The 23871-nt window shown below is 53.5% G+C and overlaps 7 protein-coding genes and 4 pseudogenes across 7 annotated transcripts, besides 12 other annotated features; 4 read left to right on the forward strand and 7 right to left on the reverse strand.

The window, feature by feature from the left end:
* On the reverse strand, positions 1-929 carry Tc00.1047053506613.9 (surface protease GP63, putative; the record flags this gene model as incomplete). Its single annotated transcript, XM_811215.1, has 1 exon — positions 1-929. A coding segment is annotated over one exon (929 nt), but the record flags the coding sequence as incomplete, so codon positions are not given.
* Positions 1-2675: a sequence feature (areas merged during assembly that could not be assigned to a particular haplotype. This can correspond to areas where the two haplotypes were merged or to regions with more than two copies in the genome that were merged during assembly.).
* On the reverse strand, positions 2276-3358 carry Tc00.1047053506613.20 (annotated as a pseudogene).
* Positions 2676-3463: a sequence feature (heterozygous, non-Esmeraldo-like haplotype).
* Positions 3464-9467: a sequence feature (areas not merged during assembly with more than two copies in the genome that could not be assigned to a particular haplotype).
* Positions 3869-4492, reverse strand: Tc00.1047053506613.24 (mucin TcMUCII, putative; the record flags this gene model as incomplete). Its single annotated transcript, XM_811216.1, has 1 exon — positions 3869-4492. The coding sequence occupies one exon, from the start codon at positions 4490-4492 to the stop codon at positions 3869-3871; it is 624 nt and encodes a 207-aa protein (XP_816309.1).
* Positions 4041-4114: a microsatellite.
* On the reverse strand, positions 5583-6314 carry Tc00.1047053506613.30 (uncharacterized protein; the record flags this gene model as incomplete). Its single annotated transcript, XM_811209.1, has 1 exon — positions 5583-6314. The coding sequence occupies one exon, from the start codon at positions 6312-6314 to the stop codon at positions 5583-5585; it is 732 nt and encodes a 243-aa protein (XP_816302.1).
* Positions 7871-8010: a sequence feature (A-rich).
* Tc00.1047053506613.40 (trans-sialidase, putative) lies at positions 8101-10968 on the reverse strand (the record flags this gene model as incomplete). Its single annotated transcript, XM_811210.1, has 1 exon — positions 8101-10968. One exon carries the CDS (start codon positions 10966-10968, stop codon positions 8101-8103), a length of 2868 nt encoding a protein of 955 aa, XP_816303.1.
* Positions 9468-10432: a sequence feature (heterozygous, Esmeraldo-like haplotype).
* Positions 10433-23871: part of a sequence feature (areas not merged during assembly with more than two copies in the genome that could not be assigned to a particular haplotype) that runs on past the window's edge.
* On the reverse strand, positions 12239-13297 carry Tc00.1047053506613.50 (mucin-associated surface protein (MASP), putative; the record flags this gene model as incomplete). Its single annotated transcript, XM_811211.1, has 1 exon — positions 12239-13297. The coding sequence occupies one exon, from the start codon at positions 13295-13297 to the stop codon at positions 12239-12241; it is 1059 nt and encodes a 352-aa protein (XP_816304.1).
* Positions 13478-13556: a sequence feature (A-rich).
* Positions 13825-14433, reverse strand: Tc00.1047053506613.60 (annotated as a pseudogene).
* Positions 13939-14024: a microsatellite.
* Tc00.1047053506613.70 (uncharacterized protein) lies at positions 15879-16748 on the forward strand (the record flags this gene model as incomplete). Its single annotated transcript, XM_811212.1, has 1 exon — positions 15879-16748. The coding sequence occupies one exon, from the start codon at positions 15879-15881 to the stop codon at positions 16746-16748; it is 870 nt and encodes a 289-aa protein (XP_816305.1).
* On the forward strand, positions 17144-17887 carry Tc00.1047053506613.80 (uncharacterized protein; the record flags this gene model as incomplete). The annotated part of the gene is made up of 1 exon (XM_811213.1): positions 17144-17887. The coding sequence occupies one exon, from the start codon at positions 17144-17146 to the stop codon at positions 17885-17887; it is 744 nt and encodes a 247-aa protein (XP_816306.1).
* Positions 19314-19922, forward strand: Tc00.1047053506613.100 (annotated as a pseudogene).
* Positions 19725-19810: a microsatellite.
* Positions 20193-20271: a sequence feature (T-rich).
* Tc00.1047053506613.110 lies at positions 20332-21513 on the forward strand (annotated as a pseudogene).
* Positions 21580-21674: a sequence feature (T-rich).

A 23871-nucleotide genomic window follows, 5' to 3' on the forward strand; every position in this document is an offset into this window, starting at 1 on the left:
TCTTTTTCCCGAGTGCCACCTTCGTCCTCCAGCTCCATCCCCTCGAGAGAGTTACAACCAAAGTGCGCTTTCGCCTTCGCCTGAACGTGATTCCCTGCCACCATCTTGCGGTCCTTTCCACGCACAATGTTAGCTGATTTCTTCAATATGCTCTTTTCCTCCATACTCTCTTTACTAAACCCAAGTGCGTGCGCAATTTCGTGTGCGGCAACGCGAACGCTCCACGCCGTGTCAGTCATGTACTTTGGGTCAAAGTTCATGGCGCCAATGGAGGGGCGAAGATCTTCCCATTTGTTACACGTTGCCGCCCACACATCCCTGCTATTCGTGCCTGATGGCCCGGCAAAAGCGTAGATGACAAAGTCAGCAGCCACACCGTATTTCATGTGCTCAGTAGGAGCTTTAAAGTGGTTGCACGGTTCATTCAAATTACTCGGCACGGTTATGTTCCTTCCAGTGGGTTTCACAAGTAGTCGCTCAGCGTGCAGTTTGACAGCACCGGGAAGAATCTTCTCAGTGTACAATTTCTTCTTTTCAACTGACAATACACGTTCTTTTGTACAAGTTATCTGCTCCCCCAAGAGGTTTTCGCACTCATCTCCAACCTTTTCGCAGTACGTCTTCTTCCTCCTGTTCGTGCTCTTCAGTCCATCCGTGAACACCCCGATGCGGATCGGCTCCCAGCCACTGTTGTCATCCTGTGTGGCGACGGTGTACGCCTGCATCGCGCCCTGTCCCTTGCGCGGCACCTCGCGCACAACCACAGTCGAAAGCGGGCCGCTCCTCATCATCTCGTCAAATCCACAGCGGTATTGTGTGGCGGGTGCAGCGGCAATAAACGCAGTGGCGCAGTACATCAGCAGCAAAACCAACAATGGGAGTGGCGGCGTGGCATGGCGTGGCTGGCGCATGGCCTGAGGAATATGCATATCTTTTATTCGTGTGAGTAGCAGCAGTGCAGCCTGGCTGTGGGGGAAGAGATAGAAAGAACAAAGAGGGAGAAGAAAAAGGAAGTGGTTTAGTGCCAGTAATGCGTCAAAATGCGGCACATGCAGCGGAGTAACAGGACACCACAGAGACAGCCATGCACACCGCTTGCGCACCAAACCCATCAAAGGGACAAACCTTCTATCCGTCGTTGACTGAGCGTCCATCGCCGTCGCACGCATTCCTTATCGGCCGCAACGCTCCCTACAAGCGGAGTGTTTCGTCTGCTCTCCTCGCGGCGTGGCAACAATTGTGTGACCGGCCACTTAACAGCCACCAATTGCGCAGCGCCCGTCCCACGTGCAGGAGCATCGCACAGCGCCCGCCCTTTCTATCCCGAGAGCTCATAGGGGTAACGCCACCGCACGGCAACCTCATTCTAATGGGCAGCCCTGAGGCGGGGATGGAAAGAGTCATGCAAACAAATATATTTTTACTCCTTCTTGCGGTGCTCGAAAACAACCGTGACGACGTTGCAATTATCATGACGGTTCCTTCCCGCAATGCCACTGGCGAAGGAGTTACTGTGAACTCACTGCGTGGAAGTCACCGTGTTTGCCGTTGCTCCCTCCAACTACCCACGACCACGCCGGCCATTCCCACACGGCGGATATGAGCGTTGCCAAAGACAGCTACAAGCACCAACACACCGGGCTCCACAGTGCCCTCCATCACCATCCGCAGCGTGCGTGCGTGCTTTTTCAGCGTACACACCGCTCCACAGCGTGTGCAACATGGCTTGTATGTGTGTGTATTTGAGTGTTTGTCAGCGCCTATACTTGCGAAGTAGCCGTGCGGCACAAAAGGGTCCAAAGAAAGCAACAGCAGAGAGAGGCAGATAGCACACACGCAAATTACTCATATCACCACACACACACACACGCAGCCGCGGAATGGGTGCACTCAACCACAAAATCAAAAAGGAAAAACAAAACAAAAAGCCGAAGCGTGGGACGACCAGCGCACACACACCCTCATTGCTCCCGTAAAGCAAAACACACACACAGAGGGAGAGAGAGAGAGGTCGCCCACTCAATGCAATAAAAACAAAACAGAAACAGTTACGGTGCTCCGCCCATGCAGCCAGGCAGGACGGCAGCGGTGCGTGTCGTGCAAAAGAGAGCACCAACGGGCCTGCATGGGTGTGCATGCATATATACAATGGGCACATTATTGTGTGTGCCTCGTGGGGTGAGGTGAGGGCGAGAGTCCATGCAAGGGGACACACACACAGAGAGAGAAGGAAGAGTGTGTGTGCGGGCGGTGCGCGGCTCTCTCTCCCTCACTCTCACGCGGCCACCACCGCAGCCGCAGCAGCACAAGCAACAACAAGAAGAAAAAGCAAAAGAGGGGAGGTGGTGTGGGAGACCGCGGTGCTGCCGTCACTGTCGCCAGGCGTCGCCGTGTCACCTGTTTTGGCGTTTGTGGTTGGCGCTGTTGTGGATCCCGCACTCTGAGAGACCGTGTCGTATTTGTTGGCTGATGCAGCTTCACCATCGGAAGTCGTTCCGGGTGGTGTGGCGCCTTCAGTGGAGGGTTGGCTCGGATGATTGGTGGTTGGAGTGCCTTCTGTGCCAGCATCAGACCGCAGGGCCGCGGTGCTGCTGTCTCTGTTGTGTGTAATTGCGGTTTGATTTGTACCAAAACCATTTTTATCTTTTGTGGATTCTTTTTGATTGTATTCTGAAAGTTCTACTCCTTGATCCTGTTTTTGTTGCTGCTGTTGCTGCTGCAGCATTTGATCTTGTTCTTGTAGTTTTCGTCTGTTCTCCTCTTGGTGTTGATCGTGTTTTTTTTTTGCCCCCATCATCCCCTTCGTTTTCGCCTTCTTGTTGGCTTTTTCCCCGAAGGTCTCCTGTACGTATGCCTCCCAATTTTTCCCGCTGGCTGTCATTTAAATTCACTTCCGAAGCAACTTCGTCACGTGCAACTTTTTCTTGGCTCGAACTCCTTCTTCGTTTCGTTCCCCATCACCCAAAACTTTTATTTCATTTCCAACGTCCGAATCTCCATCAATTTCGCCTTCTTCCGATGATTTTCCTGCGGGCTGGAGTGCTGCATTTCCTTTTAGCGCTTGGGCGTCTTTTTGTGTTCGGGTTTGTTCTTGGCTTTGTTGCTCGTCTACTTCTTCTTTTTTTGGTGGTTGTTCATCTCCACTGTTTGCATCCCTTCCCTGCCCTGTTCTCCCTTGGCATCTTTATCTTCTCGTTGACTGTCACCTGTTATTTGTTGCTGAGTAGAACCAAGTGGCACCACACCGGGCTCTGCCACTCCTCCAGGTTCCTCGCCAAAACCTCCGCCGGCACCGCACCACAGCACGCAGAAGGCACACACCAGCAGCACACGGCCAGCCATCATCATCGCCATCACTCCCGTCACTTGCGTGCAGCCTCCAGCACAAACTAACAACACGTCAACGCAGAGTGAAAGCAAAAGGAGAAACACGGCACAGTAAAAAACACCAGCAGCAGCAGCACGCATTTAATGAGAAATACCAAGCCAATGAAAGTGCAAAAAACGCACAGCGACCTGCAACAATTTAACAACAACAAAACAAAAGAAAAGTAAACAAGCAGCAATAAAGTAAAAAATGTAAAAACACAAATAAAAAACTGCACCCAAGTGGCACCAGTGCGCATGCACCCATCCTCAACAGTGCGTCCACGCAAACAGTCGTGTGCGTCTCGTGCATATGAGTGTGTCTGGGACGCGCTCAACGTGACGGATGTGGGAAGCAATGCGGAGCACACAGCGGGGCAGTGAAAGCAAAAAAAGCAAAAAACAATCAGCGTAATTACTCTTACTTCATACATCGGACCACAGTAGACGCGTACACATGTCCCCGTGGCTGAGTGCTGGCACGCACAGCCCACGCTCCCTTTCAGCCCACAGCGGTGCACGCCAGCGCGGATACGGCGAGCAGCAGCGGGGCACACACCCACGCAGAACTGCTGAGGCTGCCGTCGATTTCGCGAAGATGTGGCGGTGCGCGGGTGGTCGTCGTGGTTGGTGCCTCCGTAGTCGTAGTGGTACATGGTGCCTGTGGTGCAGCGGTCGTCGTGGTCGTAGTTGGCGCACTTGTAGTTGTAGTTGTTGTCGTAGTCGTCGTAGTTTTTGTCTTCACCGTAATCCCTTTATTACTTTTTGACTCTCCCGTTTCCTGCGCCAGACTCTTTACCACCGACTGAGCGGGATTATCTGTTAACCCTGGCGGATTTTTGATCCCACCGTCTGACCCTGGTTGACCAGACACAATTATTCCATCCTGTGTATTGGACGACACATCTGACCCCCCTCCCGCATTGACCGTAACCGACCGATCCGCCTCCGGGACTTTAGGGGCATTTGAACCTGAAGACTTGGTCCCCCGACTTTGCTCCGGTGGAGGTGGGGGTGGATGACCGAGAGTTGAACCTTGGGCCTCACCGCTTGCTTTCCCGCGCACGGACGGGCAGCAGCACAGGGCAAGCACCAACAGGGCGCACAGCAGACGGCACGTCATCATCGCGAGTGTGGTCGTTCGGTGGTGTGGAGCTGATCTGCGCAGTGAGGGACATGGAGAACAACAGGGGAGACGAGAGGTGCGGCAGACACACACAGAGGGCAAACACACAGAAGGAGAGGGCAGCAGCCAGGCATGCACCGTACGCCGCACACCACGCACGACACACACTCCAATCCACGGCAACAGGCACACACCAACACACAGCCCTGCCGCAACACCAACGCACAGATGGAAGAGGGAGAAGCAAACAGGAGCGGCACACAAGGCTCCACCGCATGCACACACGGCGAGAGCGGTCCGTCGCGTCGGCACCCCTCACGGAGGGTACGCACACACACGAGAGGAGGCGCAGCGCACACAGCAACACAAAAGCAAAGTAACAATAAAAAGGAGAGATCCCCGCACACCACGTGGATTGTTGGTCCACGGGAAGCGCATCCAATATTCATCACAAAAACAGTTCAGTTGCCTTTTGACCTCGTTTATATTCAGCGTAAACAACTTATTCCATGCAGCCCTGGACACCGCAGCAGCAGCACACGCAAATATAAGCGCAGTGAATGGCATAAAGCAAGCAACCATTTATTTGTGTTTCTTTTTAGAGAGTGGAAGATGTCCGCATATGTTGTTTTTGCTTTGCAAAGGGTAAATCTTCATGCCTGGGTCGCGTGTTGGGGTTCCTGGAGGGTGCACAATTATTATTTGCTTTCTTCCTGTAAAGTTTTCTTGTGTTGGTGCAGCCAACAATTCAATTCGTGTTGTTCCTGCTTTTCGCTGGTAAAGTGCTGCAATAGATGTTTGTTTTTCCTTTCGTTGCCGTGGCACCTGATTCCTCGCCGTTTATTGCGGTGGAAATGAAAATATTTGAGTGGACTCCCACACACCAGAACGCACCTTCGCTCCTATTTATTGCTGCATGGAAGGGCATGTGTGTTTGGTGGTGGCTCGTCCATATATTTTGTGGGCGTACATTCCCCTGCAGGCTGAGGGCGGGGCGACGCTCCGTCGCGGTGCACTTCCCTCGCATGCCGCCCACTGTGATTCATCATGCATCACCCCTCACATATTCCGTGGTGCCACACCGCTGATATTACTGCAGCTGCTGTGATTCCGCGTATTTCACGCATTTGGTTGCGCCACAATACATCCGCCCGTGTGGCCGCCGCATCCAAACAGCGGTGCCCAACACCGTGAGCGGCAGTCCACATCCTTGCATGCCCCAACGCAGTGGTGTTTGACTGTCAGCCAGGCGCCAAACAACAGGAGAGTCGTGTGCTGGCAGTACAGCACACGGAGCTGCAGCGAATGACTCGGGCGGAGACGCATCTATTCGTCGCAAAGCAGTGAAAAGGAGTCGGGCAAAATAATGCCGGCTGCACTCACGACACCACATCCACAGCCAAAGCATGCGACATGATGCGTATTTCGCTGGTGCTGTGAAATGCCTGCAGACGACGTCACTAGTGGAGGCATGCCACCCATGATCAGCGGACAGACAATAATCGGCATGGGAGGCCACGAAAGGCAGCAACGACGCCAGCAACAGGAGCAGCTCTCTCTCTGTTTCCTCCGAGAAGTAAATATTCCACCAGCCACAGCTGACTGTGTAATCGTGACACTCCATGCACGTCGTGGCTGCGTCAACACATCCTGTTCCCTGCTGCGCCTCAAAAGATGCCTCACTCCGTCCACTGAGTGCATCGATGTGGGCCGTGCCTCGGCTGTTCGTGAGGACCACAGCGATGTGAGGGTCACCGAGTCGCAGCATGTTTGTTGTGACGTTGTTGCATGGCACCTGCACACACACACGCAGCGCCTGCATCCCTCCCTTTTGTGTTCGCCCTCCGCCGGAGTGGCCACACACACGGGCAGCAGCACAATAGCGCAAGGATCAACACGGCGCACACCACACGGAGCCGCACCGTCACCATCGTCATCATCGCAGTCATCATCACCCGTAGTGGAGTCGCTGGTGTCAGTGAGCTGATCCGTGAGACAGAAGGAAAAGGAATGGAACAGGAGGGAGAGGGACGGGGCACAGCGGATACGGCGAGTGAGAGCAGACAACATGAGGAGAGGCAGCAGGCCCAGCCGCACAGTTCACACACCACGAGACGGCATCCACGCAACGAAGGCACACAACGCCAGCAGCCACCCACCATGCAGGAGGAGAAGGCATCCACCACCATCTCCCCCAGCTCATCGCCACAGCCCCAGGGAAACGGCAAAAACACCGCGGCCACCACACCAGCCACACGCGCAAGCGAACCCTCATCCGTCCATGACACGGCACCAAAATTTCCTGCCATCCCGCCCTCAATGGGACACGGAGCCCAACTCAACGCAGCCACACGCGGTGCATCACACCCGCAGGAAAAGAGACTCGGGCTGCGCACTCCCTCTCCTCCCTTCTCCTCATGGCCACGGAAGAAGACAACAGCCGCCACACGCAACTGCCAGCATGCACTACAAAAGGAGCATTCATATCCACTGCAATGTGCATCTTGTGTGGTTGTGTGTGTGCCTGCAGAAACACAAAGCAAAGAAGCAGAAAAGAGGGAGCAGAGTATGTGGAGGGACGCACAAAAATGTACAGCAGAGACGCATGGCGGAAACAACAAGAAGAGGACCGCTCAAACTCATGACTGCACTGCAGCCCAAGCAGCGGCAATCCACACAAGATTTATTTAAAGCAAAAAACCATCCCCTTTCATCTTATGTAAACCCCATCACACAAAATAATTATAAAAAAGAAATCGTCCATTACTGTTCCACACAAATTTAAAAATCGCCTGGCTGCCGTGTGGCCACACCGAACTGTCCGTATGTATTTTGCCCGAAAAGAAAATTAAAAAGATGGTTGCGTGTGTTTCAACCGTCCGACCCTCTGCGTGTCCGCACATCGTTTATATTTCACGGGTCATCCGCGTGTTGCTGCTCCCCTCAGCCCTCTCATCGGCGTGCGAGTGCGGCCCGCAGAGCACAGTCACTCGTGTGTGTGGAGGGGACTGAGAGAAGCACGCAGACATGACGGCGGTCGCGTCTCTCCATCGGGAGTGAGCGCAGCAAAACAAAAAGAAACAAAAAAAGAAAAAACACGGCGGCAGGGCGTGGCTGTGTGTGTGTGTGGCGCTGCGGGTGTCTGCCCGCCCTGGCCGCAGGAAAACAAAACAAGAGGGAAAGAAATGTGTGCGCCGCCCCACAGGCCCTCGTCGCACGCCCACACGTCACGGCTCCCTCAGCGCGCCGTTCGTCGCGGCCCCCCTCATGCGTGCAGCAGGCGAGGCGCACAGGGCCGTCGTCATGAGCGTGTCGGTGGTGTGCGAGTGGAGCAGTTGGGCGGGAAACACACGGCACCCCTCGCAGGAAGAGTGCAGCAAAAAAAAAGAGGGAATGAGGGGGTAAGAAATAAATAAAAAAAAAGACTCGAACAGACAAAACAGAAAAATATTAAAAAAAGCAAAAAAAAAAAACTTTAAAACACACAAAAAAGCAAACAGGGAAAAAAGTAAATAAGAGTTATTTGAGAAGAGATATTCATTGCCAGGTGTGTGTGTGTGTCGGTGCAGCGGAGGCCGCAAGTGTCCCACGCGGCAGCCAGTCACTCCTCACAGAGCCGCAAACCCCCACAGTCCCAACAGAAGAAGCGATGGCAGCAGTCCGCTTCCACGCACAGTGCCGGCATCGCTGTTATTCCCCTGCGACACATTTCCGAGACTGCTGCTGAGCGCCGCAGCATTTACCTCCCTGATCCGTGGCTGGATCCCTTCCTCCTCCTGCCCATCCGTTCCTCCCGCCGTCTCCCCATCCTCACCAGAGGTCCTCTCAGGTCCCACTGCGAATCCATCTTGCAACCCACCCTCAGAGTTAGGCGCTTTTGCATCTGCTGCGTTTGCATTATCCGCAGGAGTTTTGTGTGGTTCATCTTCCTGCGTTTTACCTCCATCTGCTGTGTCCACCGTCTGGTTGCCATCAGACGAGGAGACGCCATCCACGGCTTGAGTTCCACCGGGAGATGTTCCTGATGCCAACAGGTCTACGGACTCCTTGCCTGCTGGGGAAGTCGTTACGGTGGACAATGCTGTTGTGGATGCACCACCACCGTCCGTACCTTCTTTCAACAATTCCTGTGCCATCGGCTGATTTCCTCCAAGAGCAGACTGAGGCACGGTTCCACGTGGAGCTGGTACACTTACCCCTGGTGGATAAGCAACCACCACCAATTCTTTCCCATCAGCCACTGTCCTTGGAGTAGAAGGTTTGTTCTTGTTAAGCGCAGTAATCTCTGCGGAACTCAATGGACGGTTGTACAGCAGGACGTTCCACACAGTCACGGGCAATTCTTCTTGGCTTCTTGTGTCGTCTGCGCTGCCTCCATCCCCTCCAATGTAGAAGTGCGATATCTCTTTCGAATCCGCATTATCGAATTCACATTGTTTATCACCCAGACGCTTACCATCGACGTACGCAGAGCTCTGGTTGCCGTTCCGTCGCAAAATTACCACGTGGTCTTTCTTCGTTGTCTCCGGATCCCAAGTGCTGCTGTGCTCCGTAGTTGTCTTGCCACTACAAAGCAATTTCCACTTCTTTCCGCTGCCGTACGACAACTCCATAAGTTTGGATCCTTCTTCATCGCCATTCATCTTCACGCCCAGCAACGGAATGGGGGTATCTCCCTTTGGCTCACCGTCGATGGACACTGTCGCCACAAGAGTGAAGTTGTAGTTCGCAAAGTGGTACAGCTGATTCTGCCCTTGACTGCCAACAGGCCACTCCGCCCACGCTCCTTTGAACGTCACGCCATCGGAAGTATTTGTTGCCCCACCTTTATTATTTACTGTGGCGTCCACCCCGAGGTACTCGTCCCTCCATGTGTTCTCAGAGAAGTTGCCGGACAAAAAGCCAACCAGCCCATCTGTGATCTTACCATCAGCCCTGCAGGCATTTTCACTTGAGGTAACCTTCTGAGCAAGTGAAGTGGTGCACAGCTGAGAGACACGTTCGTCCGCTTTCTTCCACGTCGCCAGCACCTCCTTCACCTTCTCCAGCTGCTCAGTCAGAAGCACAGAGACCATACCGGATGATGTTTCCTCAACGCCCTTCTTCTTCTCGTACAGTGCAATCAGCTCATCCTTATCTTTACTTTCAGCACTTTTGTACAACAGGGAGCTGGCGGTAACTTCGTCATCATCCTTCTCGGATACCGGCCCAATATCAACAATGTGCGTGTTGTCCGTCAGCCAAAGATGGAGTACGCCCTTTTCATCGTTGTCTTTCTCAGCCTTCTTGGAATACACCGGCAGAGTGATGAGCATCACGTCCCTGTTATCGCCAATCTTCGCTGTGGTGAACCCGCTCCCAACGAGTTCAACCTTTTCACCCTTTTTGTTGCCCCACACGCGCGAGAGTGTCCCGAGTGCCTCAGTCCACGACTCCCCCTTGTCACCGGACTCGTACACCCTGCGGCGGCCATCATCACACGCAGTCATCATCATGAGTTTGTCCTTCTCCCACTCCACGACGGAGGGATGACTGCAGCCATCGGCAGACATCCCCTTCGACAGCTTCCAACTCGCAATATCCTTCAAGGAGTGAATGATTAGCGAAACGGTCGTTGTCTTTCCATCCTCTGCAGCGCCATTCAACTTCTTTGTTCCTTCCAGCGGAAACACAAGCGTACCATCCTCCATCTGAACACCCGATCCACCGCTGCCAATCAGACGCATCAAAGATTCGTGTTGTTCGACTTTATAATTCCACGGGAGACCGTAAGTATCATTCCAATAAATTCTTTTGCCCTTTTCGCCATCACTGACGTTCCCTTTCACCAACATGAGTCCCCAGCCACCTGCCCGATCATCAGAGGCACCTTTATTGCTGTAGTTTCCAGCCAGCATGTAAATATCACTTCCCTTCACGACTGTTGTTGGTCGGCTCACATATACTGTCGTCTGGCTTTGGGAATCAACCTGATCCGCTATACGGCAGGCGCATTTCTCATCGGAAGAACATTCCTCCAGTACTTGTGTCTTCACTTTAGTTTTATCCAGCTCCTCTTTTCGGTTTTGGCCAGTCAACTCCAAAACCTCCGAGGCAATCCCAGTAAAACCGCCTTCTTCCTTTTTCGTACAATGCGCCTCGGCAACGGCAAACACATCACCATCCAACTCAACGAGACTGGGAACACGGAGCAAACTCACTTTTTCGTCTTCATTCTTATCTCTCCAATCAAAATATGGCTTTGGTGAAGATTTCTGAGGGGACGGTGACGCCACAGATTGCGCAGCTCCACCACTGCCGCAGCACATCATCACGAAAAAGAGGGGGAGCAGCACCGCAGAGTAGAAGAGATGCCGGTAAATGTGGGGCCTCTGCGGTTCACTCTCTCTTCCTTCCCTCCTCCTTCCGCTGGATCCGGTCACGCGGCGACGGTTGTGTGTGCGGGGTGCCTTCACTGCAGCAACACGTGAGAGCATATAAATATGTGTGTGTGGGCGGTGTGTGTGCTGTTGTTCCTTTCAGAGCCTTACAATTTCACAGTAGCGATTAGCGTTTGTTTGCTTTCTTCATATGTGATTGAGGGAGAAATAGAGAGAAAACATGCCAATAAAGAGGAAGAAACAGTGAACACCGCCACCCATCCACAGTGAGTGGCATCATCATAATCCGCACCGCAGTCACTCCCAACAACAGTTCACGCACACAGCCATCGCGGCAGTCGTCGAGTGCACCGGGAACACACAGCGACGGTTACCAGCAGGAGTCACAGCAGGTGCGTCGTTATTCCTCACGCGTCAGCAGACACTGAACAACGTCCACACACAAAAAACACAACCAGCGGGATGCAAAAAAGCACAGCCGCCCCTCGCAGCACCCATGCGCTGCCGCCAGTCATTTGGCTGCTGTCTCCCCCAACGCTCCTGCAAATCACCCCACACAGCCGGAGAATCCCTCGTCGACAAAACCACGACGGGAGAGACACGTCGGTAGATACAGCTGTTGGGGGAAAGTCGATAGGCACTCGTCCCAGGCATCCTCAACGCCACGCCATTCAACTGCTGCACGCCGCCAAAATAACAACCGCATCACGTCGCCGGCACGCATTGCGGGCTCGCGTTCTCCTAACTCGCAAGAGCAACCGCAGACAAAATATTGTGCGTGCGTGCGTTCTCAGCGCTCACGCCACTCCACAGCGTGAGCGGCATGGCGATTGCCTGTGTGTGTGTTTGCCAAAGTCTACACTTGCAAGAGCAGCCGTGCGGCACAAAAGAGCCTAAAAAAGCAACGGCAGAAAGAAGCGGATGGCACACACGCAAATTACTCATATCATCACACACACACACACAGCAGCCGCGGAATGGGTGCACTCAACCACAAAATCAAAAAGGAAAACAAAACAAAAAGCCGAAGCGTGGGACGACCAGCGCACACACTCTCATTGCTCCCGTAAAGCAAAACACACACACAGAGGGAGAGAGAGAGGTCGCCCACTCAATGCAATAAAAACAAAACAGAACAGTTACGGTGCTCCGCCCATGCAGCCAGGCAGGACTGCAGCGGTGCGTGTCGTGCAAAAGAGAGCACCAACGGGCCTGCATGAGTGTGCATGCATATATACAATGGGCACATTATTGTGTGTGCCTCGTGGGGTACGGTGAGGGCGAGAGTCCATGCAAGGGGACACACGCACAGAGAGAGAAGGACGAGTGTGTGTGCGGGCGGTGCACGGCTCTCTCACACTCACTCTCACGCGGCCACCACCGCAGCCGCAGCCGCACACGCAACAACAACAAGATGAAGAAAAAGAGGGGAGGTGGCGTGGGAGACCGCGGTGCTGCCGTCACTGTCGCCAGGCATTGTGTTTATTTGATTAGTGGCGTTTGCACCAGTTATGGTTTCTTGTACTTTGCCTGGAGGATTCTCTTGATTTTGTTTCTTTTGTTCCTCTCGTTCCTCTTCTGCTTCATCATCCTTTTCTTCTCCAGCTTTTTGTTTGATTCCTGTCGGAGTTTCTCCTGCATGTGTGCGTTGGACTTCCTGCTGAATATCAGTTGAGTTTACTTTCGGGGCACCTGAGACATGTGCAGCCTCCTCTCTCTCCTGAGCCCGATGTCTTTCACGACCCTCAACACCTTCTTCCCCTTCTTTTTCTTCTTTTTCATTGGAACCATCATTGCCTTTGTGTTCTCCCGAAGAATAATCTCCCGCAGATTTACGTGGTGGTATGTCTTCAACATTTGTTTGTTGGTCTTTTCCATGCGTCTGTTGATGTCCTTCTCCATTTATTGTATCCTCTTCTTGGACTGGAGTTTCGTGATCTTGCGACTGTACTCCAATTCCTTCATTCTGTTTGGTTACTCCCGCTTCACCATCACCAAGCGTTTCTAGTCCTTCTTCTACTCGGCGTTGCTTTTCAGGTTGCATTACATTTTCATCTACTTTTTCCAGGTTTAAATCATCTTCTTGTGGTGGTCCTCCTCCTCCTTTTGATTTCTTTGGCGATGGTGATGGTGGTGGAATTTCTTCTGATGTTTGTGGTACTTCATCAGAACCAGCTACTTCTTTTGTCAAAAGGACTTCTTTATCTGTTTCATCGGTTTGTTCATTAACATCTGATGCTGTTAAAACTGAGTTGTGTGATCCTCCATGTACAATTGGTGGTGGTTCCTGAAAACTTTTGCCGTCACTCGCAGAGGCACCAGGTGAAGTTACACCTGCATCATCCTCAGCATAAACACCGCCGGCACCGCACCACAGCACGCAGAGGGCACACACCAGCAGCACACGGCCAGTCAACATCGCCATCACTCCTGTCACTTGTGTATAGCCTTCAGCACAAACTAACAACACGTCAACGTAGAGCAAAAGCAAAAAAAAAAAAAAGCACGGCACAGTAAAAAACATCACCAGCGGTACGCGTTTCATGCGAAATGTTGAACCGATTAAAGCGCAAAAACGCACAACGCCATGCAATAATTTAACAGCAATAAAACACACAAAACAAGTGCAAAACAAAAGAAAAGAAAACAAGCAGCAATAAAGCAAAACAGTAAAAATTACAAAAACTGCACCCAAATGGCACCAGTGCACATGCACCCATCCTCAACAGTGCGTCTACGCAAAAATTTGTATGCATGTCGTGCATACAAGTGTGTCTGGGACGCGCTCAACGTGGCGGATGTGGGAAGCAACGCGGAGCACACAGCAGGGCAGCGGAGGCAAACAAAGCAAAAAACGATCATCATAATCACTCTTACTTCATACATCGGACCACAGTGGACGCGTACACATGTCCCCGTGGCTGAGTGCTGGCACGCACAGCCCACGCTCCCTTTCAGCCCACAGCGGTGCACGCCAGCGCGGATACGGCGAGCAGCAGCGGGGCACACACCCACGCAGAACTGCTGAGGCTGCCGTCGATTTCGCGAAGATGTGGCGGTGCGCGGGTGGTCGTCGTGGTTGGTACCTCCGTTGTAGTGGGTGCCCTTGTGGTCGTTGTCGTAGTTGTAGTTGTCGTTGTCGTGGTATTCGTTTGTGGTGTCTGTGCCTTAGCCTCTTTGTTATTTTTTGACTCATCCGTAGCCTGCTCTAGATTGTTTACCAACGACTCATGAGACTTATCCGTTGAAACTGTCGGATGGTCTTTTTTTACCGTCTAACCCTGACTGACCTGACACACTTGTACCTCCCTGCTTAGTAGACGACTTCTCTGATGGCTCTTCCCCAATGGCCGTAAGTGGTTTATTTAACGCATCGGTCATAACCGTTTCCGGTACTTTACGAGTAGCTAAACCTAAAGCACTGTTCCCCGGACCTGGTGCGTCCGGTGAGGCCGGCTCACCGAAGCCACCTGGTTCCGCGTCACCCGCTGTCACGCACACGGACGGGCAGCAGCACAGGGCGAGCACCAACAGGGCGCACAGCAGACGGCACGTCATCATCGCGAGTGTGGTCGTTCGGTGGTGTGGAGCTGATCTGCACAGTGAGGAGCATGGAGAGCAACAGGGGAGACGAGAGGTGCGGCAGACACACACAGAGGGCACACCACATGAGGAGAGGGCAGCAGCCAGGCATGCACCGTACGCCGCACACCACGCACGACACACACTCCAATCCACGGCAACACACACACACACACGCAGCCCTGTCGCAACACCAACACACAGATGGAAGAGGAGAAGCAAACAGGAGCGGCACACAAGGCTCCACCGCATTTACATACGGCGAGAGCGGTCCGTCGTGTCGACACCCCTCACGGAGGGTACGCACACACACGAGAGGAGGTGCAGCGAACACAGCAACACAAAAGCAAAGCAACAATAATAAAAAGGAGATCCCCGCACACCACGTGGATTGTTGGCCCACGGGAACTGCAGAAAATATTCGTGACAAACAATTCAGTTGCTTTTCGACCTCGCTTATATTCAGCGTAAACAACTTATTCCATGCAGCCCCTGTCACCGCCACCGCCGCCGCACACACAAATATAAGCGCAATAAATAAAATAAAGCAATCACCCATTTATTTTTGTCTCTGTTTGAATATTGGCAGATGTCCGCATATTTTTTTTTGCTTTGCAAAGAGTAAATCTTCATGCCTGGGTCGTGTGTTGAGGATTTCTACAGGGTGCACAATTATTATTTGCTTTCTTCCTGTAAAGTTTTCTTGTGTTGGTGCAGACAAGAATTCGGTTTGTGTTGTTCCTGCTTTTCGCTGGTAAAGTGCTGCAATAGATGTTTTTATTTCCTCCGTTCGTCGCTGTGGCACCTGATTCCTCGCCGTTTATTGCGGTGGAAATGAATAATATGTGAGTGGACTCCCACACACCACAACGCACCTTCGCTCCTATTTATTGCTGCATGGAGGGCATGCGTGTTTGGTGGTGTCTCGACCATATATTTTGTGGGCGTACATTCCCCTGCAGGCTGAGGGCGGGATGACGCTCCGTCGCGGTGCACTTCCCTCGCATGCCGCCCACTCTGATTCATCATGCATCACCCCCTCTCACATATTCCGTGGTGCCACACCGTCGATATTATTGCAGCCGCTGTGATTCCGCATATTTCACGCATTTGATTGTGCCACAATACATCCGCTCGTGTGGCCGCCGCATCGAAACAGCGGTGCCCAACACCGTGAGCGGCAATCCACATCCTTGCATGCCCCAACGCAGTGGTGTTTGACTGTCAGCCAGGCGCCAAACAACAGGAGAGTCGTGTGCTGGCAGTACAGCACACGGAGCTGCAGCGAATGACTCGGGCGGCGACGCATCCATTTGTCGAAAGGCAGTAAAAAGGAGTCGGGCAATATAATACCGGCTGCACTCACGACACCACATCTACAGCCAAAGCATGCGACATGATGTGTGCCTCACTGGTGCTGTGAAATGCCTGCAGACGACGTCACTAGTGGAGGCATGCCACCCATGATCAGCGGACAGACAATAATCGGCATGGGAGGCCACGAAAGGCAGCAACGACGCCAGCAGCAGGAGCAGCTCTCTCTCTGTCTCCTCCGAGAAGCAATTATTCCACCAGCCACAGCTGACTGTGCAATCGTGACACTCCATGCACGTCGTGGCTGCGTCAACACATCCTGCTCCCTGCAGCGCCTCAAAAGATGCCTCACTCCGTCCACTGAGTGCATCGATGTGGGCCGTGCCTCGGCTGTTCGTGGGGACCACAGCGATGTGAGGGTCACCGAGTCGCAGCATGTTTGTTGTGACGTTGTTGCATGGCACCTGCACACACACACGCAACGCCTGCATCCCTCCCTTTTGTGTTCGACCTCCGCCGGAGTGGCCACACACACGGACAGCAGCAAAATCACTTCGCCCTCGACGATCCAAAATCAACACCGACATCCCTCGCGACGCAACGATCTCGGTTGCCAGCACGGGCTTCCTGTCGCTCTGCCATCGACGCCGAAACACGGCACAGTGCACGCACTTATTTTCCTCGCGTGCAGTCAGCCGTTTGCTTCACACATTCTTCGGTGGGCTGACGTCCACAAAAGCACGCAACAAAAGGCCACTGTGATCGCACAAGCTCTTGCGACAAGCGTCGGTGTGTGCATGGATCCGCTGCTCACACGTGCTGGCAGGCAGCCTGCAGCCGGTGCCCTCGTGCCAGTCCATCGGCTCCAGCACGGAAAAGAGAAAACGGCCTATTCCTCATGCACTTATTCCCACCAGCAGCACCAACACGCTGGTCGCCAGCCGTCATTCCTCAGCACATCCAGGAATGCTGAAAAGTGAAGTGGAACTGTCAGCCAGCAATGCCACAATCCCCGCACACATGTCGGCTCCACCAGAGAAGAAACAAACCACAAACAACACCCCTCACATGTTTTCCGAACATCGTTCCGACACACCGCGACACGCCAAACAGAAGTATTCGTCACTCCAATGCACCTCCCCACACAATCAAATAGTCCACGCACCACGCACGGCAGCAGCCCACACGCGGTCAAACAAATGTCCCTCGGATCAGTGTTATCCACGTGCTGCGGTGGGAAGTAAACAAAAGAGACGAGCGGCCAAACCCAAAAGAGTGCCACGACTGGCCGCAAGTCAGCGGAACGCAGCCACTCAAAAGTATTCAGTCTAAATGTCCTCAACCTCCCACCTTCTCCCAAAAAAGCTGCAAGAGAATGGAATCAAGCACTCTAACAAATAAACTCGATGTGCTCCTGCTGTCGTCCGGGGTCGTTGATGACGCCTTCACGGGGACCGACACCCATCGGTTATTCCAAACGATGCTGCACACCCGCGACGCGTCCTGCGCTCTGAGACGCGCGTGCCTCACTATCGCCATGAGAATAAAACAAAAGTTCTTTAACCAGGCCGAAACGCAGACAGTGCCGTGCCTCCGTCGATGCGTGGGAAGGCAGCTACGGGAATTCCGCTGCCGAGGGATGCCGTCCCCAAGAAACCGCGGCGCGTTTGCAGTAAAATGGGGATCTCCCCGCACCACATCCGCGCCCCTCATGCTGAGCAGCGATTTGCCGCCTGGGACGCTGCGAGCCGCAACGAGGCGGGCGTCTTCCAGCCGCGGCGTGCCAAGGACACCCCGGACGACGTCAGACGATCGGTCGTTGAAACGGTCCGCGCCTCTCTGGGACCGTATGACCCAGGCCGCTGGACGGACGGCTTGTCTCTCGCTGAGCATGCGCCTGGATCCGCCGCGCTGCCTCTCGCCTCCCCGGTCGGTCGGACTGCCTGTGGGCCTCACCGCGCGGCTGCTGGCGGGATTGCGTGGCCCTGCCGAGCGGAGCGTCTTTTCACCAAGCACGGCCGCGGAAATTTATCCATTCCCCCGCCTGGCAGCGCCCAAATCGCCCACACGAGTTCCTGTGACCAGAAACCCTCTCGGCGATCGAGGCGCTCCGCCTTAGCCCGCCGGCGGTGCGCGGCGACGTCAGCGAGAAGATTTGTACCGTGCCGCCTTCCCTGGCGGATCGAGGTCGCACAGCTGACTCCGTATTTTCCCCGTGACGCTGCGGAATCCCACGCAACGTGACAGCGGACGCTGATGCCGTCATGGCACGATCTCTCCCGCAAGAGGGCATCCCAATCTGGCACGTGGAATTCCTTACGGCCGTCATGAGGCTATACTGGAAGGATGTCCAGGAGGAAAAGGAAGGCGCACACCGCACAACAGGCGCTTGTCGGTGTGGCGAGGACCCCATTCCTGGTGTCGACCCGGAAATCGTGCCACGAGTGGCGGCACTGTGCTCAGGCGTGATGCGACTCCCGCCCACTCTTCGACAGGCCTGCACGCGCCCTGCAAATCACAAGCACCTCCCTGTGTCGGTGGTGCCGTCCCTCCCTCACCGAGGAGACCGGCCCGCCTCTGCCTCCGCCGGAACCTCTTCCTGAAGTGAGCACCGCAACTCCTTGCTGACAAGCGAGCGGCGGATTGATGTCCTCCTGCCCAATCTTCGGCAGAGTGCGCTCGTCCGTCCACAATATGGAGGACACGCGCCTGACGTACTCAGCCTGGCGTTCCGATAGTTGGAGAAGCCCTCGCGTGCGGATGTCCCAATGGCTCCACCGTCTTACTGGCAATCGCCTCGCGCGCAGGAAGCAAAAACGCGGGCGCGCAGGATGGGCCAAGCCCTTCCGCCACCGCTCCGTCGCAGACGCCACGGGCTGCTGATCCCACGACGGACCACGGGATACTCCGCTTCATCCACTTTGGTAATGTCCTGTCATTGGCAATATGGACTGCGACTGTGTGGGCCGCCCCGGCATGTGCGAACGCCCGTTCGCGACGGAATAATTGCCGTTTTTGTACGGGCTTCTCTTGCACTACTCAGCCGCTGTTGTCACAGCTAACAACGAAAAGGAAACATCAACTGAATTATTATCGTGGTGAATATTTCCTGCACTTCCCGTGGACCAACAATCCACGTGGTGTGCGGGGATCTCCTTTTTATTATTGTTACGTTGATTTTTTGTTGCTGTGTGCGCTGCACCTCCTCTCGTGTGTGTGCGTACCCTCCGTGAGGGGTGCCGACGCGACGGACCGCTCTCGCCGTATGTACATGCGGTGGAGCCTTGTGTGCCGCTCCTGTTTGCTTCTCCCTCTTCCATCTGTGTGTTGGTGTTGCGACAGGGCTGCGTGTGTGTGTGTGCCTGTTGCCGTGGATTGGAGTGTGTGTCGTGCGTGGTGTGCGGCGTACGGTGCATGCCTGGCTGCTGCCCTCTCCTCATGTGGTGTGTCCTCTGTGTGTGTCTGCCGCACCTCTCGTCTCCCCTGTTGCTCTCCATGTCCCTCACTGTGCAGATCAGCTCCACACCACTGAACGACCACACTCACGATGATGATGACGTGCCGTCTGCTGTGCGCCCTGTTGGTGCTCGCCCTGTGCTGCTGCCCGTCCGTGTGCATAACAGGGAGTGAAGATCCAGGTGGCTTCGGTGAGCCGGCCTCACCGGACGCACCAGGTCCGGGGAACAGTGCTTTAGGTTTAGCTACTCGTAAAGTACCGGAAACGGTTATGACCGATGCGTTAAATAAACCACTTACGGCCATTGGGGAAGAGCCATCAGAGAAGTCGTCTACTAAGCAGGGAGGTACAAGTGTGTCAGGTCAGTCAGGGTTAGACGGTAAAAAAAGACCATCCGACAGTTTCAACGGATAAGTCTCATGAGTCGTTGGTAAACAATCTAGAGCAGGCTACGGATGAGTCAAAAAATAACAAAGAGGCTAAGGCACAGACACCACAAACGAATACCACGACAACGACAACTACAACTACGACAACGACCACAAGGGCACCCACTACAACGGAGGTACCAACCACGACGACCACCCGCGCACCGCCACATCTTCGCGAAATCGACGGCAGCCTCAGCAGTTCTGCGTGGGTGTGTGCCCCGCTGCTGCTCGGCGTATCCGCGCTGGCGTACACCGCTGTGGGCTGAAAGGGAGCGTGGGCTGTGCGTGCCAGCACTCAGCCACGGGGACATGTGTACGCGTCCACTGTGGTCCGATGTATGAAGTAAGAGTGATTATGATGATCGTTTTTTGCTTTGTTTGCCTCCGCTGCCCTGCTGTGTGCTCCGCGTTGCTTCCCACATCCGTCACGTTGAGCGCGTCCCAGACACACTTGTATGCACGACATGCATACAAATTTTTGCGTAGACGCACTGTTGAGGATGGGTGCATGTGCACTGGTGCCATTTGGGTGCATTTTTTGTAATTTTTACTGTTTTACTTTATTGCTGCTTGTTTACTTTTCTTTTGTTTTGCACTTGTTTTGTGTGTTTTATTGCTGTTAAATTATTGCATGGCGTTGTGCGTTTTTGCGCTTTAATCGGTTCAACATTTCGCATGAAACGCGTACCGCTGGTGATGTTTTTTACTGTGCCGTGCTTTTTTTTTTTTTTGCTTTTGCTCTACGTTGACGTGTTGTTAGTTTGTGGTGAAGGCTACACGCAAGTGACAGGAGTGATGGCGATGTTGACTGGCCGTGTGCTGCTGGTGTGTGCCCTCTGCGTGCTGTGGTGCGGTGCTGGCGGTGCTCATGCTGAGGATGATGCAGGTGTAACTTCACCTGGTGCCTCTGCGAGTGACGGAAAAAGTTTTCAGGAACCACCACCAATTGTACATGGAGGATCACACAACTCAGTTTTAACAGCATCAGATGTTAATGAACAAACCGATGAAACAGATAAAGAAGTCCTTTTGACAAAAGAAGTAGCTGGTTCTGATGAAGTACCACAAACATCAGGAGAAGAAATTCCACCACCATCACCATCGCCAAAGAAATCAAAAGGAGGAGGAGGACCACCACAAGAAGATGATTTAAACCTGGAAAAAGTAGATGAAAATGTAATGCAACCTGAAAAGCAACGCCGAGTAGAAGAAGGACTAGAAACGCTTGGTGATGGTGAAGCGGGAGTAACCAAACAGAATGAAGGAATTGGAGTACAGTCGCAAGATCACGAAACTCCATTCCAAGAAGAGGATACAATAAATGGAGAAGGACATCAACAGACGCATGGAAAAGACCAACAAACAAATGTTGAAGACATACCACCACGTAAATCTGCGGGAGATATTCTTCGGGAGAACACAAAGGCAATGATGGTTCCAATGAAAAAGAAGAAAAAGAAGGGGAAGAAGGTGTTGAGGGTCGTGAAAGACATCGGGCTCAGGAGAGAGAGGAGGCTGCACATGTCTCAGGTGCCCCGAAAGTAAACTCAACTGATATTCAGCAGGAAGTCCAACGCACACATGCAGGAGAAACTCCGACAGGAATCAAACAAAAAGCTGGAGAAGAAAAGGATGATGAAGCAGAAGAGGAACGAGAGGAACAAAAGAAACAAAATCAAGAGAATCCTCCAGGCAAAGTACAAGAAACCATAACTGGTGCAAACGCCACTAATCAAATAAACACAATGCCTGGCGACAGTGACGGCAGCACCGCGGTCTCCCACGCCACCTCCCCTCTTTTTCTTCATCTTGTTGTTGTTGCGTGTGCGGCTGCGGCTGCGGTGGTGGCCGCGTGAGAGTGAGGGAGAGAGAGCCGTGCACCGCCCGCACACACACTCGTCCTTCTCTCACTGTGTGTGTGTGTTTTCTTTTTTTTTTAATATTTTTCTGTTATTTTTGTCTGTTCGAGTCTTTTTTTATATTTATTTCTTACTCTCATCCCTTTCTTTTTTGCTTTTGGGACAATCACTATGGACGTTCTTTTCTTTTCTACTCTTCCCTCTTTAATTGTTTGTTGCTGCACTCTTCCCGTGAGGGGTGCCGTGTGTTTCCCGCCCAACTGCTCCACTCGCACACCACCGACACGCTCACGACGACGGCCCTGTGCGCCTCGCCTGCTGCACGCATGAGGAGGGGCCGCGACGAACGGCGCGCTGAGGGAGCCGCGACGTGTGGGCGTGCGACGAGGGCCTGTGGGGCGGAGCACACATTTCTTCCCTCTTGTTTTGTTTTCCTTGCGGCCAGGGCGGGCAGACACCCGCAGCGCCACACACACAGCCACACCCTGCCGCCGTGTTTTTCTTCTTGTTCTGCTTTCTTTTCTGTGGACGGGTGTGTGCCGTTGCCACCGTGTGGTGATGGAGGGCGGAGAGCTGTGCCAGACTTATTGCCGACGTATCTCTCTGCATCCTCACTTTCTTCTTTACTTAATGGCTGTCTGCTGCACACTGTAATGAGCGAAGTGTTTCTCCCTTTTGCTTGTTTTTTGTTGCCCACGCGCGGTGCCGGCCCTGTGGCTGTGCGTCCCATGGACTGCATGAAACGAGGATTGGAAGAACATGTCGGATGCCGCGTGAAAAGTTGGGGATGCTGTGTGGGCTGGTGGAACATTAAAGTCCTTTATTGACTTCTTTTTATTGTTGAGGGTGATATGTATACACAAACACACGGTTCTATTGTGCTGCTTGGCAAATGAAATAAACATCTTTCCGAATCATGGATTTTACTTTTTTATGTTGCTTGGGAGTTCTTCTGGACTCTCACCTTTTTTTCTTTTGTTTTTGGTAAATTACTGCCGTTTATTATGATTATTATTATTTGCTGTGTTCACTGTCGCTGAGTGTCTCCGCGTCCCGTTGAGTGTTTCTCTGCTGGCTGTGCTGTTGACATGCCTCTTTTTTTTATTTCCTGTTAGAGGAATTGATGGTCCGCGACGACGATTGTTTGTGTTCCCCATTGCGATGGCACGAGGGTGACTGGGCGCCGGCCTGCTGAGCGCACTCGGAGGAGAGCGGATGGTGTGCGCCGTGCCTCACTGTGAGTGTGGGTGCCAATCCGTCGGGGAAGAGAGAATTAAAGGGCAGCGCTGTGGAGTTGGATGCGTCCCTCTTGTTGCGGCCGTGGGTGTGCGGTGCGCAGTGGATGGCGGTGCTTCTGCATGCGTTGTGCGGCGGGCTTTTCTTTTCCATGTCTTTGCCCTTTTGTGTGTGGGAAAAGCTGCGGGAAAGGATATGTGTGGGGGAGTGAGCGTGGGTGGCTGTCAGCCTCGCCCCGCGCATTGGAGAATTCCATACACGTGGCTTTGCTTGACGGCGTTTCGCGGCACCCAGGGTGTGGCGAGGAAGAGGATGGGGAAGATCTGTTGTGGGCAGAAGGTGGATGGATGACACAGTCCTCTTCCGTGTCCTTCCCTGTGCTGTTGGCAGTACGTACTGAGAGCATAAATTTGCGCGAGTGCGGGATGAAAGGTTTATGCCGCTTTGTGCGTGCTACTCAATCGTCGTCATTGCAGGCTGTCGTCACGGTGCGTTGTGGTGCGGTGCCGTTTGATGAGGGAAGGACGCGATGCCACGGCTGCTGCGCACCACGACCATTTATTGCCTCTGCATCGTCATTGTTGTTTTTCAGTTTGTGTGATTTTTTTTTTTTTGCGCTCGCATAATATTTTATTTTGCTTCACGATGAATTTGTTGTGGGAGCTTTGATTTTGGTGCCTGCTTCACGGCGCTTTGCCTCGTGTGTCGGTTGCGGTGCTTCCACGTGGTGCCAAAGCGTTTGATGGTGTGTTTGCCCTTCTTTTTGCGCCCTGCAGCCGACGTTGTTTGGCCATGGCGGCAGCAGTAGGGCTCTGCGACTGCGCGCTTGCCGTGCGTCTCATCTTTTGCCGCTGCTCCCTCGTTGTGTTGGTGGGGGAGGAGGCGAGCGACTGCGTTGGTGGAGTTGCGCCCCAGTGGGAGAGGGAAGGCACCGACCGCTGCTGACGGCGACGGTCTTTGCTGCAGGCGATGTGACGGGAGGACGTCACCGGTGTCACAGTTAACCGAGATGGATGAGGGCCGCACTGCGTCTCCCATCCCTCTCATCATCCTCTCTGTCCACTGCAGTCACACGCCACACGCACCGCAGAGCAGCGTCGCGACCACCATCCGGATGTCT

The sequence above is a fragment of the Trypanosoma cruzi genome, genomic scaffold, assembly GCF_000209065.1.
Source record: "Trypanosoma cruzi strain CL Brener 1047053516667 genomic scaffold, whole genome shotgun sequence".
NCBI lineage: Eukaryota > Euglenozoa > Kinetoplastea > Trypanosomatida > Trypanosomatidae > Trypanosoma > Trypanosoma cruzi.